Here is a 16110-nt window from a genome sequence, read left to right on the forward strand (position 1 = left end):
GAAAAAGAAGCTGCACCACTTTCAGCTGATCCTCAAAAAAGCAGGGCTTTTCCCTTTGCAAAAAAAGCTGCACCACTTTCAGCTGATCCTCAAAAAAACAGGGCTTTCCCCTTTGCAAAAAAAGCTGCTCCACTTTGAGCTGATCCTAAAAAAAACCAGGGCTTTCCCCCTTTCCTCCTCTAAAAACTAGGTGTGTCTTATGGAGTGAAAAATACGGTATCATAAGAAGAGCCCTGCAATATTAGATCCATCTAATCCGCTGTTCTCTTTACCACAATGGCCCAGATTCCTTTGAGAAGCCCAGAAGCTACAGTTGGCATTTAACTTCAGAATGTGGGAAATAAACAGGGGGATGGATCCAGACTCAGTTAGTGGTCTCTTAGTTCCCTTTGATATCAATTGGACTTAAATTTTGACAAGTTTTCAGAATGTCAATGAGATCTAAATTGAACTAATTCTTCCAACCCATAGTGTTGATTTCAATATAACGGCTTCTGTTTTATTTCTTCTACAGACAATTGAAAAGTTGTATAACATAAAGAGAATGGAGGCGCAGAGACTGCCTTGTCCTCCGGCGTCACTAAAAGATCAGCCAGTTCAGCTCTCTTGCCTTCAAGCAGTGCCAGCAGCATCAAATCTCTCACTGAGTCCGGTGGTGCTTCAGCCAGAACAAGGTGTCTCCCAGACTATATATCTGAAAGCCCTTACCATACCACTTTATCAACCTACCCAGGCAGAATGTCATCATCCGAACAACAGGCTGCCCACAGGCCGAACCAGTATCAACTTAGACAGCACTAATATGCCTTTAATCGTAAGCCCAGTTTTACATTCAGAGGGGACAGATCAACCTCAGGCAGTCATTCAGAAGCAACCTAGGACAATAAATATAATTAGTGGTTTATCAGTTTTGCCACAAAATCCTTCTCCATGCGTGCCACTTGGAAGCCCAGGGAAATCCAAAAGTGCTGGGAAGTACCTCTGCAAACATTGTGGCCGTGATTGCCTAAAACCAAGTGTTCTTGAGAAACACATGCGCTCACATACAGGTGAGAGACCTTTTCCGTGTACTACATGTGGCATTGCATTTAAAACTCAAAGCAATCTGTATAAACATAGGAGATCCCAAACACATGTAAACAATGCCAGGCAGCCCTCAGAATCTGACATCAGTAGTACACTAGAAGAGAATGAGAAGGTGTCTGAAAGTGCTGGAGCTTTCCAGACAACAAAAGCCAATGATAGAAACTGTGACCAGCCAAGGACAGTGATTAAACATGCCATTTCGGAGTCCACAGATGTGTTAACTAGGGAGAAGCATCTTCCTGATGCTTCTTTGCCAGCAGTGAACGCTTTATTCCTTGGATCTGAAAACCAGTGGATGACAACGGACAACTCTTATCACGGAGGGCTAAATCAGAATGCCTTTGAGAAAGAGACCATGAAAGATCCATTGAATTCACTCCAGAGAAGAAAGATCCAGGAGCAAAGGTCTCCAACTGTCAGTAAGCACAGTCAGCTACAGAGGCAGCAAGCCACGTACTCGGAGAAGCCATGGGACAGCAGATCTGACTACAAGCTGAAGAAATGTGAAAGCACTGACTCAGGATACCTGTCACGCTCTGATAGTGTGGAACAGCAGATGCTGTCTCCCAGCCCCCTGCACAGTCTTTGTGAGCACAGCATAGAGTCAGAAAGTGATACAGCCATTAGCAACCTCAGGTACACAGCAGGAAATAGCTCAAAAGTAGATTTGGCTGAGAAAGCACCAGGAGCCTTAACATTTGAGAAAAAGAAATTGGAGGAGCATATCTCAAAGCTAATATCTCAAAATAAAGCTGTGGTGGATGACACCCAACTGGACAATGTTAGACCCAGGAAAACAGTCCTGTCCAAGCAGGGCAGCATTGACTTGCCGATGCCTTATACGTATAAAGACTCGTTCCATTTTGACATACGGCCTGTTGACATACACAGAAAAAAGAATATTTCTCTGTTCTCAGCCAAGTCTATATTCACACCTGTGGAAAAATCAAAGCCATTGTTTTTTCACTCGGTCCCCACTCAGTTCTCTACGACAATTGATTGCGTGCCTGTTACCAGAAGTAACTCTTTGCCTTTTGTTGAGAGCACTAGGAGGGTACAGGATCAAGTAGATAGTTCAAAATTAACTTCTTTCACTAGAATGTCCCCAAACACAAGTTTTTCTGGTTTATTGCATAGCAACAACTTTGCTGCGAGTACAGCAGGTTTTCCTAACAGCCACCCCCGAGCACTTGTCAGGCAGGTGGCAGTAGATGACTTACTGCTAAGTAACGTGATTGAATCTTCATCTTCTTCGGAAGAGATGAAAGGCACTAAAAAGCCTGGAGCTGCGGGGGAAGGAGCAAACGCAAAGTATAAGAAACCCAGTCAAAGAAAATTTAAAATGTTCTCTCAGGAAAAATGGCAGGTTTATGGGGATGAGACATTTAAGAAAATCTACCAGAAAATGAAAAGCAGTCAAATGACCAAGAAACCAAAGGAAAATAAGACAGATATTTCAAGCATCCATTTGGATGCCAAGGAAACAACTAGTCAGGAGGGAATTACTCTGTCAGGAGAAGGCAGAAGCACCACAATGGTAGCCATTTCTGCAAAACTGAATACTGAAGAATTGAAAGGCCATTCCATCAGTAGTCCTATATTGCAATGTGTTTCCTTACAGGAGAGTTCAAGGAGCTTTGCAGAATCAATGGAAACATCAAGTGCTGTCAGTGATTATGAACACAATGATAAGGCTAAAACACTTCTTGAACACAGATGCAAAGAATTGGGTGTTTCAGAGGAAGAATCTAATAGCAACACTCCGGTCCAGCCTTTAAGTACCAGTTGTGAACTGAAGTTCCCACTTCAGCAAGCCACAGATCAAGAGACTGTTACCTTATTAAACATTGCTAGCTTGCATAATACTGGCTCAGAGGAGACAATTACACAAGAGGACTTTATTAAACTTTTGCCCCCATTACATGATGATATTTTGACCCACAAAGGAGAAGATACTGGTGGAAAAGAAAGCTTTCAACTAGAGCAGGGGGGCTTGCCATCACACCAGTGCAACAGCAGTGAGCCAGTGCAGGCACTTCAAAAGTTACCCTCGGAGAGAAAAAAGTTAAAAGTGGATAAACTGAAGAGCAAAGAAAATACAAAACTAAAAGTCAGTATTGGTCACAGCAGCTCAACAGAGAGAATTGTGAAACCGCTAGACCATTACAAACTTCTTAATATGGTTGCTCCAGTATCAGTAAATCACTCAGTTAAAGGAGAAAAGCAGACAGGAACAGTAGGAGTAAATGCATCAGGTGGCAACATGGAATATGAGGAAGCAGTCAAATATTCCATAATGGTTTCTAATAATAAGGATGATGTTGCTAATCTCACTGATAAAGCAAGTGTACCAGCATTTTCATTATCTGAACAGCTCAAGACTGAGATAAAAAAGCACACCTGTAATTCATTTGCTTTACAAAAACTGACAAAAAACCCATGTCCGATGATAACAGGGACAGAAACGTCACAGCAGAGTGGAGATACAGCACTACCCCCCACACAGCATATAGTAGTTGATCAAGCAGCTCCAGATCTAAAGAAAAATGAATTCCTCCCAAAGTATATCCTAAAATGCGCACAAGAAGCAAATAGTACAGACATGCCATTAATTCTAGCAGGAGTGTCAAAGGAAATGCCCTGTATTTCACTGCCCTGCATGTCAACTGACTCCTCTTCCCTTGCCAGTAACAATAGATCGGTTGGAACCAGCTCCACAGATGTATTTTTGTGCCCTTTGCAATTGGAACTGAGTCATCCTAACAGAACAAAAGAGCTAAAAAAGGAAGTGCATACAACGCTGAAGTCTCTGGTAGTTTGCTCACCAGCTATCCTAGAAACAACCAGCATCACAACCAGGTTAGACAGAAGATGCCATCTTCAAAATGTCAGGCAGAAGGAGAAGACGAAAGATGAAGGGAAAGGAGCCAATAATAGAGACCATTTAGGTGATCAAAAGCTGCCACAGGAGGGGGATGGACGTGTAATTGTTTGTACATCACAGATGCCAGGGGGGGAAATATGCTTTACATCTATGTATAGAGGAGGGTTTCTTATATCTTCGGACATGACAGGGCAGAGTCCCACCCTTCAGTTAATACACTCAGGGAACAGTTCGGTTCTATCTGTGTCTTCATTGGTGGAAAGGGCAGTTTTTTGTGGAAACACAGACACAAAAATCACAGAATGGCAATCGGCTGTTGACCCCTTTCCAGGTTTTCAAGATCTGCCCAGCTGTTCGGTCGATAGTTCCAAATGCCTTTGCCATTCCTCGGACACACTTTATTGCCATGTGCTCTGCACCCAACAAAAGGAAGTCTGCACTCTGTCCCAATTAAGTGTAGTTTCTCGTGCAGGAAACTTGAAAGTTCCGAGCTTGAATATATCCTTCCCAACTCTAAATGCGGAGCCTCAGTTAACGTGGTGTTGCTTATCTAGAAACCTCCCTCTTCCTGTTGAGCAGATGGAGAAGAAATATTCTGCTTATTCTTCCCTGCATACCTGCAAAAATGAAAGCATGGTGTCAAAATGTAGTCTTTCCTTTTGCCAAATGAAAAGTACCAAGAAGGCTGCTAGCCAAGGCTTGACAACTGGGACCCCCAAAGCACCAGTCAGTTGCTTTTCACAGAAGCAGCAGATAGAGAAGGTAATTCCTTTACTCCCTTCCTTCCCAAATAGAGGAATGTCACATTGTACCTAGAATAAAATGGAAGAATGGTGGTTAAGGAGCATGCTCATATGTTATCTTGTTAGTGCTTAATACTAGCAGCACATGATCAATTCATACTCTGATATCCAAGGGCAATGGGGCCATCCATGACAAACATCGGTTGATACCCTCAAAACATGGGGTGATCACCTACCTTAATAGAGCTCTCAGTCACGGTTATTACATGCTTTCCATGGGTTGTAGTATCTAACATAAGTCAGAGATTTTAAACTTTTTTGAGTCCACGGCTCCCTTGAACAACTACTTTCTTTCTCCAGCACCCCTGTGGGGCTCAGGAGCCCAGTTATGTCACCCCTTGCCTGCATAATTGGCAGCCTCTCACCCTACTACGAACACCTTCCCCTGCTCACTTCTCTCCCTCTACTTGGGAGTCCTCTGGGCAGCTGCTGCTACCATCCCTGATCTCTGAGCTCTCTGTAGTGCTCTATATATGGGTTAAATTCTTCCATAATTTTGGCGGTTTACAATTTTTCATTTATCTTGCCATTTTGTTTTATTTTTATGTTTGCAGCAGTACTTTACAACAACTGGATTTGATGTGCTGTTAAAAGACATTCCAGAGGCAGAAGAGGCAAAAGAAAAGCTTAACAAAGTGAGAGGACTCGCAACAAGTAAAGGAAAGAGCAGCCGTAAAAGGAAAAAAATGAAGACCAGTCAAAAACGGTGAGAAATACCGGGGTTAGCTTTAATCTAATAGAAAAATTATTTTCTCTGGATATGTGTAGTATTTATAAACATGGCGTGGTGATAGCTCCAGATGTACTGTTCTTGATGTCTTTTTTTCCTCTCAGAAGAAGAGTGTATGTGTGTATCTCTGTGGGTAGAAGTTTCATTGATGGTGCTCCCGTTGCAACAGCAACTAAAATGTGGAAAACTGGACTTTGTACCTGGTCAGGGCTGGTCTGTCCTGATGTGGCTGCCTCAGGTGCTCCCCCCACTGCCACCTCTGGAGAGGTTCCTGGGAGCTTCCTGAGACCATGGTAAATGAGGTGCTCCAGCAACGCCAATAAGCAAGGGAGCCATGCACAAGGCGGCACATTCCTATTCTGCCTCAGGTGGTGAAACAGGATGGGCTGCCCCTGGTCCTGGCTATTTATGATTAGTTATAACAAAATAAAAAATAAAAAAATCCTTCCAGAAGAACCTTAGAGACCAACTAAGTTGGTATGAGCTTTCATACGTGTGCATGCACACGAAAGCTCATACCAAGAACAAACTTAGTTGGTCTCTAAGGTGCTACTGGAAGGATTATTTATTTTTTTTTACTATGGCAGACCAACACGGCTACCTACCTGTAACTATGATTAGTTATTTGTCTCTGTAACTATTCTCTGGCTCCTCCATGAATACAAAATGACAGGGTTTGTAGAGAGAAGAAAGAGAAGTGACAAAATAAAGAAGGTGGGAGAGGAGAGAGAAAATAATAGATACCAAAGGAAGTACAGATGAAGGTATCTTCTCCTTTTACATCTCACCATGGCTGAAAAATCCTGAAATTTGATGAGCACTGTTTAATTGCAGATCTCGTATAATGTTACATAAGAGCTGCCATAAAACACAATGTGATTAGCATGGGTGTAGTCCTGAATCTCATATCTGTAGTAACATCAGATTAGACCACGCATGAAGTCACCCTTGCCATTTGCAATATGGTTAAAAGAAAACTGAATTAGGCCAAATGGTTTTTGGACGAGAATTTGTTTTTTGATCGGAACTGACTGAACTCAGACAAAACAGATGGTATCATCAAGAACACTTAAAGTGAAGAATACCAATGGAGCCACATTGTGACTTAGAACACATTATGTGGCTACTCTTGTCCCAAGTAGAAGATTAGCTGGCATTGTTGGCATCATAGGCAACTAAGTTCAAGAAAGAGTTATGTGTGGGTTCAATTGGACACCAGATTTCAGTTTACAATAATGAAGCAAAACGTATGGGTCTTGAGGCCAAGTCTTCAGCATGGGTAAATTGCCTCTTTGGTGGCATTAACTGGATTAATGTTAAATTGCAGGCATGCTTTCATATGCGTCATTATTGATTTCAAGATATTGGCAAGCACTACAGAACAAATAATGTCTTCATTACAAAACGGGAAAGGCAATGTTTTCAGCATTATTCATTTAAAGCATATTTTATTCTGCTTTTCAGTCATTCAGAGTCTGAAAGGTGAGAGCTGGAATGTTAAGAACCTGTTGTCTCATACAAAATCCGCATAAGAGAGATGATCCACAAGATGTATGCTTCCCACTCTTGCTTGATCTGCTTCTGTGAACAGTTGTATATCAGGGGCTGAAATGTTGCTTAGAGCTGGAATCTCCACTCCAGCCACTAGGGTGAACATACTGCTGTGTTTCCAGTCTGTGCATGTCCCGTAACTTCCTGCTGAAATCCAGTAGCTTTTTATGCCATACATGTTTGGGTTGGGTTTTTTAATTCCTGGTTCTGCTTGCTTTTTTTTTTGCATTTTAGTGCAGGAGTTCCCCTGCAGATGGTGATAATGTGGTAACATTGGAGAAGCACCACAGAACAACTAATAAAGTGGAACCGTGTGTGGATGGTCCAGTGTAGATCCATCACTAATGCACAGTTATTGAGTCATCAGTGGCATGTTGCAGAACACACCTGCACAAAAGCACCAATCCGGGAGGGCCCTCCAATGCTCGTGATGAGATGTGGCCCTCAGAAAACAAGGTCATAAAGCATTCTAAATTCATAAACCTGTATATTTTACTTTGTAGATATAAGGGAAGTTATGGACATAGACACATTCTGCTGAAAACCAACAGACTGGGCAAGCAACACTGGCCAGCAAACAGGCCCCTGGAGACCCCCAAAAGGTGTCCCAATTCCCACACGTCTGACAGCCATGAGCCTTGTGGAAAATGGTCTTGCCTTCCAACAGCCTCCCAAGGTAAGGTTAGCTCTCCATGACTTTTTATTCATTTATTTATTTAATTTCTATACCGCTTTATATTTTTAAGAAAAATCTCAGAGTGGTTTACAGAATATTAAAACATCAATAACACAATTAGAAGAAAGTCAAATGTAGAGTATACAGTCCAAGCAACATAATTAACAGAAAACCAAAATATTATCTTAAAGATTTCAAAATAAAACATTTCAAAGGAGGTCAACTACAGAATACATATTTAACACAAAGTTAACAAAAAATAATCTTAAACATTTCCAAAAAAAATTGCTAAGTGAAGTCAAATACAAAATGCACATTTAAAACAGCATAATTAACAAGAGAATAAAATAAGCATGACACGACTGTTTGGCAGACAAAAAAAAAAGGGGGCAGAATAATCCAATACTTAGGGTTTGTTGTCAGGCATAGCGATGTCCCTCTGGTCTCACCAGGAGCCTCTTTAGTGGAGCTGGGTGAGTCTGGGCCCCACCCCCTAGGCCAGATGGATAGGGCCTTGCAGGGAGCGGCCTTCACGACTCACACTGGGTGTCCTGCCAAGGAGCTGGCTGCACTGGTCCACAATTAGTGGCAGCACTCCCATTTCAGTGGCTAATTCTCCAACTTAAGCTCACACTAAAAGGTGGGGCAAAACTGCACACTCCCCACCCCCTGACATTTCCTGTTTTAACCACAATATATCCCCTTCTTCTCACCCCCCCCCCCCGCGAGCCCGCCAGCATACCGGGCGCTCCCTCCCCAACCCACGCCCGCTCGCGCGCTGGCGGCCAAGCTACAAGCTGGCTGCCCTCTGGAGCCCCAGCTGGAGCGCTGGGAAGGGCGCGCAAAGCCCCGCGCCGCTCCAACGCACGCCCCTCATCCCCCGCTCGCCCACCTCCCTCCCGCGCTGGCCGCCCCTCGGGGGATGAGGGGCGTGGTGCTGGAGCGGCGCGGGGCTTTGCGACGCCCTTCCCAGCGCTCCAGCTGAGGCTCCGGAGGGTGGCCGGCTTGCAGCGCCACGCCCCTCACCCCCTGCTCGGCCACCCCCCCTCCCGAGGGGCGGCCAGCGCGGGAGGGAGGTGGGCGGAGAGGCGGCCCACCGGGGGCGCCGAGGGATCATCACGCCAGGGCGCCCGATCCCTTTAAGACGGCGCTGGCAACAGAGAATGACGTTTGTCTTCATGCCCTGCTTGTGAGCTTCTCTGAGGCATTTGGTTGGCAGCTGTGAAAAACAGGATTAGATAGACCCTTCACCTAATCCAGCAAGTGTCTTACATATAAGCATAGAATTATGCAGAGACGGGACTCATCTAGTCCACACTTTCAATTCTTTAGGGAGCCATTTACATGTCAAAGGATTCTTGCATGTGAAGCCATGACACCCCTTGCAGGTTTGAAAGGATTCCATCATATTGTAGGGTACAGATGAAGCACTGGCCAGACCATCCCTCTTTAATGTCATAAAAATTCACTCTAGGACACAGCCCTGAGTCCAGGGGCGTCGCTAGCCACTGGGCTGCTGGGGGCGGCAAGCCCAGTGGCACCCATGGAGGCGGGGCGTCGCTCCGTGCGCATGACGTCATGACGCATGCGCACGGAACAACGCCTCCGCGCGGGCCAGTTGGCCCACCCCTCTCCCGCTGCGCTCCGTGAGCGGAGCCGTCCCGGGGAAAGGAGAGGGGTTGGGCCAGCGGGCCTGCCCCTGTCCTTTCGCCCCGGGCTCCGCTCCCTGAGCACAGCGGGCAGGGAGCGGCGCGGTGGCGCGTGGGGAGTGATGGGAGGGGCCGCCGCTTGTCACCCCACGTGCCGCCGTTCGTTCCGTCGCCCCGGGAGCAGCAGCTCCGCACACACTGTGCGCCGCTCCTAATCCCATGGTGACGGAGCGAGCGGCGGTGCGTGGGGGTGACTTGCGGCGGCCCCTCCCACCACTCCCCACCGGTCACCCAGGGAGGAGCAGCGCTGCAGGAACGGGGTGCTCGCTCGGCTGAGCGAGCACCCCGTCCGTGCAGCGCTGCTGCTCCCGGGGTGACGAGCGGTGGCGCGTGGGAGTGGTGGGAGGGGCCGCCGCTTGTCACCCCACGTGCCGCCGTTCGTTCCGTCGCCCCGGGAGTGACCCCACGGTGACGGAGCGAGCGGCGGTGCGTGGGGGTGACTTGCGGCGGCCCCTCCCACCACTCCCCACGCACCACCGGTCACCCCGGGAGGAGCAGCGCTGCAGGAACGGGGTGCTCGCTCGGCCGAGCGAGCACCCCGTCCGTGCAGCGCTGCTGCTCCCGGGGTGACGGAGGGAGCGGCGGCGCGTGGGAGTGGTGGGAGGGGCCGCCGCAAGTCACCCCCACACGCCAAAATGTTACGCCCACCTAGGGGCGGCCCGCCCCCCCGCCCCCACCCTACGACGCCCCTGCCTGAGTCCTCTGTGTTTGTGTCTGGCAGAACATTAGTAATGGCGGACAAACTGTCTTTCAGGGAATCCCGTATGCTGTTAAAGATCTTTTTATCACTGAACAGCCCTTGTTAAGATTCTTAAGAATGCCAGGATTCACTGGAACACCACTGTGATTTAATCCCCATGCCCCAAAGCAGCACTTTTCCAAATTACGAGCTCTCCCTGATCACCCCACGTGATTCTTCAGTGGATGCCCCAAGCTGATGCCTGCACTGAGTACAGCTGCTAGCTGGACAAACAGCGTGAGATGTGTCCCTAAAATCACTAGTCAGTGTCCAGTTCTCTCTTCCTGTCAGCTCAAGAATTTTCACTTGTGCAATAGGACTCCCCATGTGTTCCCTACACCCTTCCCAAATAAGCCTTGGAGGGTTGGGAAACCCCTAGAATAGATTTAGGGGACATGCAATGGTGGGGAAATCCCAATGTGCAAGCTTCAATTCTTGTGCTGGTGGGAGGCTTACACAGTGCTGCATTGGATGGCCAAGTTCAATTGGCATTCCTCCACAGCTTCCTTCATGGCAGCTTCGCTGTCTTTTCCTCTTAATTCATGGTTCATATGAAAGATAGCCCGGGCACAAATGGTTACATGCCACATTCTTAATTACGTCAAGTAAGCATTTTAAAGGGACATGGGTGGCGCTGTGGGTTAAACTACAAAGCCTAGGGCTTGCCGATCAGAAGGTTCGTGGTTCGAATCTCCGCGACGGGATGAGCTCCTGTTGCTCGTTCCCTGCTCCCGCCAGCCTAGCAGTTCGAAAGCACGAAGTGCAAGTAAATAAATAGGTACCGCTCCGGCGGGAAGGTAAACGGTGTTTCCGTGTGCTGCTCTGGTTCGCCAGAAGCGGCTTAGTCATGCTGGCCACGTAACCCGGAAGCTGTACGCCGGCTCCCTCGGCCAGTAAAGCGCGATGAGCGCTACAACCCCGAGTCATCTGCGACTGGACCTAATGGTCAGGGGTCCCTTTACCTTTACCTTTCAAGCATTTAATAGAACATTTGCTCTTGGATGCAGGTGAAAATTTTGGAAGATACTAATTCTTGCCATGACATCTAAGTTGCCAAGTCTAAGTCACTGTATTTGCTAACACTACACTGCTTAAAAGGGATGCACAAATATTCAGATTTGAAATGGCATGTCAAGGTGTCTGGTACCAGATAACCGATACCAAGACCGTGACAAATGTACTTGCATTAATTTTGACTCAAGTGCAGAAGTACTTTAATTCCCATTGAGTCACGTACGGTGCTAGCACAGGGTTGGGGAACCTGTGGCCCTCCTGCTGTTGGACTACAACCCCCATCACTCCTCATTTACTGTGCTGGCTGGAGCTGATGGGAGTTGGAATTCAACAACACCTTGAGGGCCACAGGCTCCCCATCTCTATAGCAGTGGGACTTCATGTGTCCCAGGGCCCCCAGTTAACACGGTCTGTCTTTGAATTAAAGTAGAGGCTTGGGGTAGTTTCCATTTCAGCACAGATTCTTCTTGCTTCCACATTTTTTTCCTTTTTAAGCATCTCTGTTTAGCTCTTTGGTACCGGTTTCCTTGGAGACATGAACAAGTAATTGCTGCACTAAGGAGTGTAAGCTGTTTTGCAAGGGACGAGTATCTACGAGGCCCAGCTTTTCTCTTGCTAAAGGATGGATCGAAACCAGCATAGCATTTGTTTTCCAGCCTTTCTCTTAATCATTTAGATTCAAACTCTAAGGCTGACAGTATTACATAGGATGGATTTTACTATAACGTGCTTTCAGCTTCCATGGATGGAAGTATGAAAACATGGACATGTTTCCACTCCCCTTGTTCCTAATTCTGGATACTTTCACCCACATTTACACTCCCCTTGTTCCTAATTCTGGATACTTTCACCCACATTTATACTCCCCCCTGCCCCCGGCTTCCACTTCATTTACCTGTCGGTCTGCAATTCAGAATTCTTGTTCCCCTTCAACCAAACTCTTTGGCTGGCTGAAATCTGATGCCCCGTTAAATGTTTTATGGGAGTGGAGATTATTGGTTTGTATTTGTTTTTATTTTTATTATGTATTTTGTGTTTTTTATATTGTAATTTTAAGTTGTGAACAGCCCTGAGATCTCTGGATGAAGGGTGGTATACAAATTTAATTGATAATGGTGGTGGTGGTGGTGGGTGTTGCCATTGAAGTGCAGAAAAATGTTGGCTTTGGGCATGGTAAACTAAATCTGATAGCCTCACAGAGATGTTTAAATATATTGATGCATTCCAAGACATCACAAGCAGTTAAGGTCACAAAAACATCTACATAAATAAAGGTTTTAAATATTAAGCAACTGCTTGTAAAATTTCATTTGTCAAATGCGTTCTGAATATCACTAACTATGAATTCAAATCTTAAGTGGAAGCCACCTGGAACCTATTCGCCCAGAAAAAGTGGAAAACGAAAATCAGCCTGCTAACCACACTGTCTCTGTTTTCTTTCCAAACAGGGAATGACCAAAATCTACAGCAGGAGACATCTTATGCCCCAACTGACAAAGCTGCTTCCTCTGTGAAAAAGAATCGGATGAAAGAAGTAAGGAGTCATTTGGGAATACTGGTACCTTTTCAACTCTTTGTAACTCAAGCAACATTGGACTAATTAAAAGCTGAAAGGACAAGTAGTTGATAAACCAGCCATTCCCCACTGGATAGTTTTAATATTCACAAAAAGCAATAGAATATTTTGGGCAGTACTCAACTTAATAATATTGTAAGGTCCTCGGTTAGTTGCTCATGAGTAAGCAGGCCAGACTCCGAGTTTTCCTTTTAAAGCTTTATTGTGCAAACTATGTACAGTGCAGAGCTAAAAAGTTCATGTCTGTATCAATTGTCGGCAGAATCCGGGAATGGCCCCTTCCGGTTCTAACCCCAACAAGAGAGTTTCGGTGTACGAAAACCCCGCCTCCCATCCTTTCGTTTCACCCGACGCCTTTGGGACGATGGAAATTGCGTGCCTCCTTCATCGCCACTTGGGCTAGGGGAGTGCAGGGTCTCTCCGGCATCCTCAGAGCCTCGACCCTCCATCCCTTGAGACCCATGCTCCTCCCCGCTGGAAGCCTCGCTGCTCCCTCCGCTACCAGAGGAGGTGCTGCTGGTCAGGTGGGGCTGGGGCTCTCTGTAACATCCCGAGAGCCCTTCTACCACCTTGCGCTGCGCCAGGGACAGTTCCCTGACAAATAATTAATTAATTAAATCATTAAACAAACAAGTTAAAAGTACAATGCAAAAACCAAAGTATCAGTTAAAACTATAAAATCAAACTTAAAATGGCTACTGGAATTTTTAAAAAGTCTTCAGTAAGTACTGGAACTTCAGTAGGGAAGGGGCCTGGCTGACCTCAACTGAGAGTTCTGTGAAATTGGTCCCACAGTACTAAACACACTGTTCCTGGTGGAAATGAGTTGTGCATCTGAACCATGAGTGATAAGAAAGACTTCAGTGATCAGACAGGGATCCTAGAGTTATCCTCTACCCAAACTGTTAAGCACCTTGTAAAGTAATGCCTGAACCTTGGAACTGGCCCTGTAGTGTAGGGCAGCCATAGACTTGTTAGTGCTAGAACTATCACACAATGGAAGTCCCCCTCTTCTCTCTAGGCACCTCCTCTAATTCTGATCCAGAGGGTTGGAGGAACTCCAGAACAGATTTTTTTTGGGGGGGGGGAGAAGGAGAGGGAGAAGTTCATTTGTTCCGTGAAAACTTATTGCACTAACAGAACTACTTATCTCTTAATATTATGACAAGAGGGGAAACGAAATGGTAGTCATTTGTGATGGTCAGTGATCTTCCATTTCCAATAAAGATATTTGTATTACAATATGAATTTTGGCAGGCACCATGGCTATCCATATGAAAACTCATCTCATGAATGTGTCATCCCCCCAAAGTTAAACATAGATGCCATTTACAAGAACAAGTTGCATGACATTCCTTTTCCAGAAGGTGCCGTTTTGCAGCGAGAAAATAACCTTCAGCATGGGCCCTTAGTAGACTTCTTGAAGAAATAAGACTTTAGTGCAAGTATTTTAATTTCTGCAACTTTCCCCTCCTCTCCTGCTGAATACTTCACACCATCTATAACAGTGAGTCTGGGACACTCCCAGAACTGGTTAAGCTGGGGAAAAGAGGAGAGGGAAGGGAAGTTCTATTACACAGCCAGGTGTCCCTGCACTGAAAGAAAGAGTGCACTGAATACTGCCCAACAACAGCAATCCTAACCTCACTTACCTGGGAGTTACCACCATAGAATTCTGCGGGACTAACTTCTGGGTAAGGCTACAGTCAGTGTAATTAAATGAGTTATTTAATTTACACAATGCACTTAGTGGCTTTGGATTTGAAAGTGAATTCAATGAATTGATAATTTCATCTCCTTCTCTGGTAGGAAGTTCCTGGGTCTACTAATGAACACTCCAGGGGCAGTCTCTCTCTTCAGATGATGCCTGCAGTTCCAGATGTTTCAAAAGCAACATATTCCTTTACATTGGCCACTGATGCAGTAGTGGAAAAAGCAAACACCTTTGATGTCAACGCCTTAGGAATATTTAAGGAAGAACCACAGCCAGATGTTATTTCTGATGATTGTTGGCCTTCCATTGAGCACTGCAACTTCGAACTGATAGTTTCAGGCAAGAGCCATTCACACAGCATTGTGGATTCAAAGGTTATTAGTCCTATATTTGTGGGATCAAATGCAGACTGTGATAATGTAGAATCAAAGTATCAAAATTTTACCGACTTAGAGCCATCTGTCCACGTCACAGGAAGAAAAGAAAAACCCACAAGTGGGGATTTATATCCATCTCTAAAAGAGCAGCTTGCCCCCACCTTCCAAATTCCATGTCCTGCTTTGTTCGGATCAAAGTTGCTTACTGGTACATCATTTTCAAGTAATCCTTTACATAGTTCAGGGCTTCTGCAGGAGACCAACAGCTCTCCTGGCCACTGTAGTTGTACAGACGAGAACATCCACTCTACGAAACCAGACAATGATCAAGGAAAGCTGTCTAAACCTGGATTTCCTCCTTTCAAAAACCCCTCTACTTTCATAGCTAGCTCTGGAGCACTATCCAAACCCTACAAAAAACAAAGCTTAGAAGTGATGAGCAAACAAGCTCATGTGGAATATGACGACATAAGCAGCAGTGATGATGAAGACAGGCTGATTATAGAAATATAGTGACTAGCCCATCTGCTGTTGAAGATAAGGCAGGAGTGGGGAACCTTTTCTCAGTCAAAAGGCCCACATTCTCTCCTGGGCAACCTTCCAGGGGCCACATACTAGTGGATGGCAGGGCTAGATGCAAAAGGTGAGTGGAAGCAAAGGCAAAATGGGCAGAGAAATGGGTGTATGATTCGTACCTCTGTGTACAGCAAGCAACATTGCAGCCATGCAGAAATCAGGTTTCTACATCCACGCCTCTGTCCTGGCAAGCAAGAAGGATTATTTATGTACTTGACATCAGAGAATAGGGTTGGCAATGGAAGTGGCTTGGGGAAGAGTCCTGAAAGCTGGCCTGAAGGCCAAATTCAGACTCTAGACCGGATGTTATCCACCCCTGATATAAGGGGCATGATCAATAGGAAGCCCTGTAAGGACCAGACAATTGTCATTCTGCCTTTATCCTCCACCTTAAGTGCAGGAAAAAAACATTCCTGACCTCAGTTGGGTTTCTTTAGATGTGTTAATACTTTTATATGAAGCAAGGAAGCAGTTGGTCCCCCCACAGTAAACAAACATCACCATAGCTCCTTGCTTCAGGTTTTGTTGTAAGCTCAATGCTATTGGTCAGTCTCTTATGTTGATACAATTGAAGGCAGAGACCATGTGCAAGTTGAGGGTTGACACTTGAGTGTCACCAACTCTGGAGTTGTTTTCCCGGCTGCTGTTTTTCTGCAAGTTTTTCCATCTAGACTT

The 16110-nt window shown here is 45.7% G+C and overlaps 1 protein-coding gene across 1 annotated transcript; it reads left to right on the forward strand.

Moving 5' to 3' along the window:
* Window positions 1–463: 463 nt before the first annotated feature.
* Window positions 464–15637, forward strand: ZNF831 (zinc finger protein 831). The gene is made up of 5 exons (XM_033153651.1): window positions 464–4732; window positions 5328–5479; window positions 7558–7730; window positions 12641–12726; window positions 14578–15637. Exons 1-5 carry the CDS (start codon window positions 545–547, stop codon window positions 15370–15372), a joined length of 5394 nt encoding a protein of 1797 aa, XP_033009542.1. The 5' UTR covers window positions 464–544; the 3' UTR covers window positions 15373–15637.
* Window positions 15638–16110: the final 473 nt, after the last annotated feature.

This window comes from Lacerta agilis, chromosome 6 (assembly GCF_009819535.1).
Source record: "Lacerta agilis isolate rLacAgi1 chromosome 6, rLacAgi1.pri, whole genome shotgun sequence".
NCBI classification, from domain to species: Eukaryota; Metazoa; Chordata; class Lepidosauria; order Squamata; family Lacertidae; genus Lacerta; species Lacerta agilis.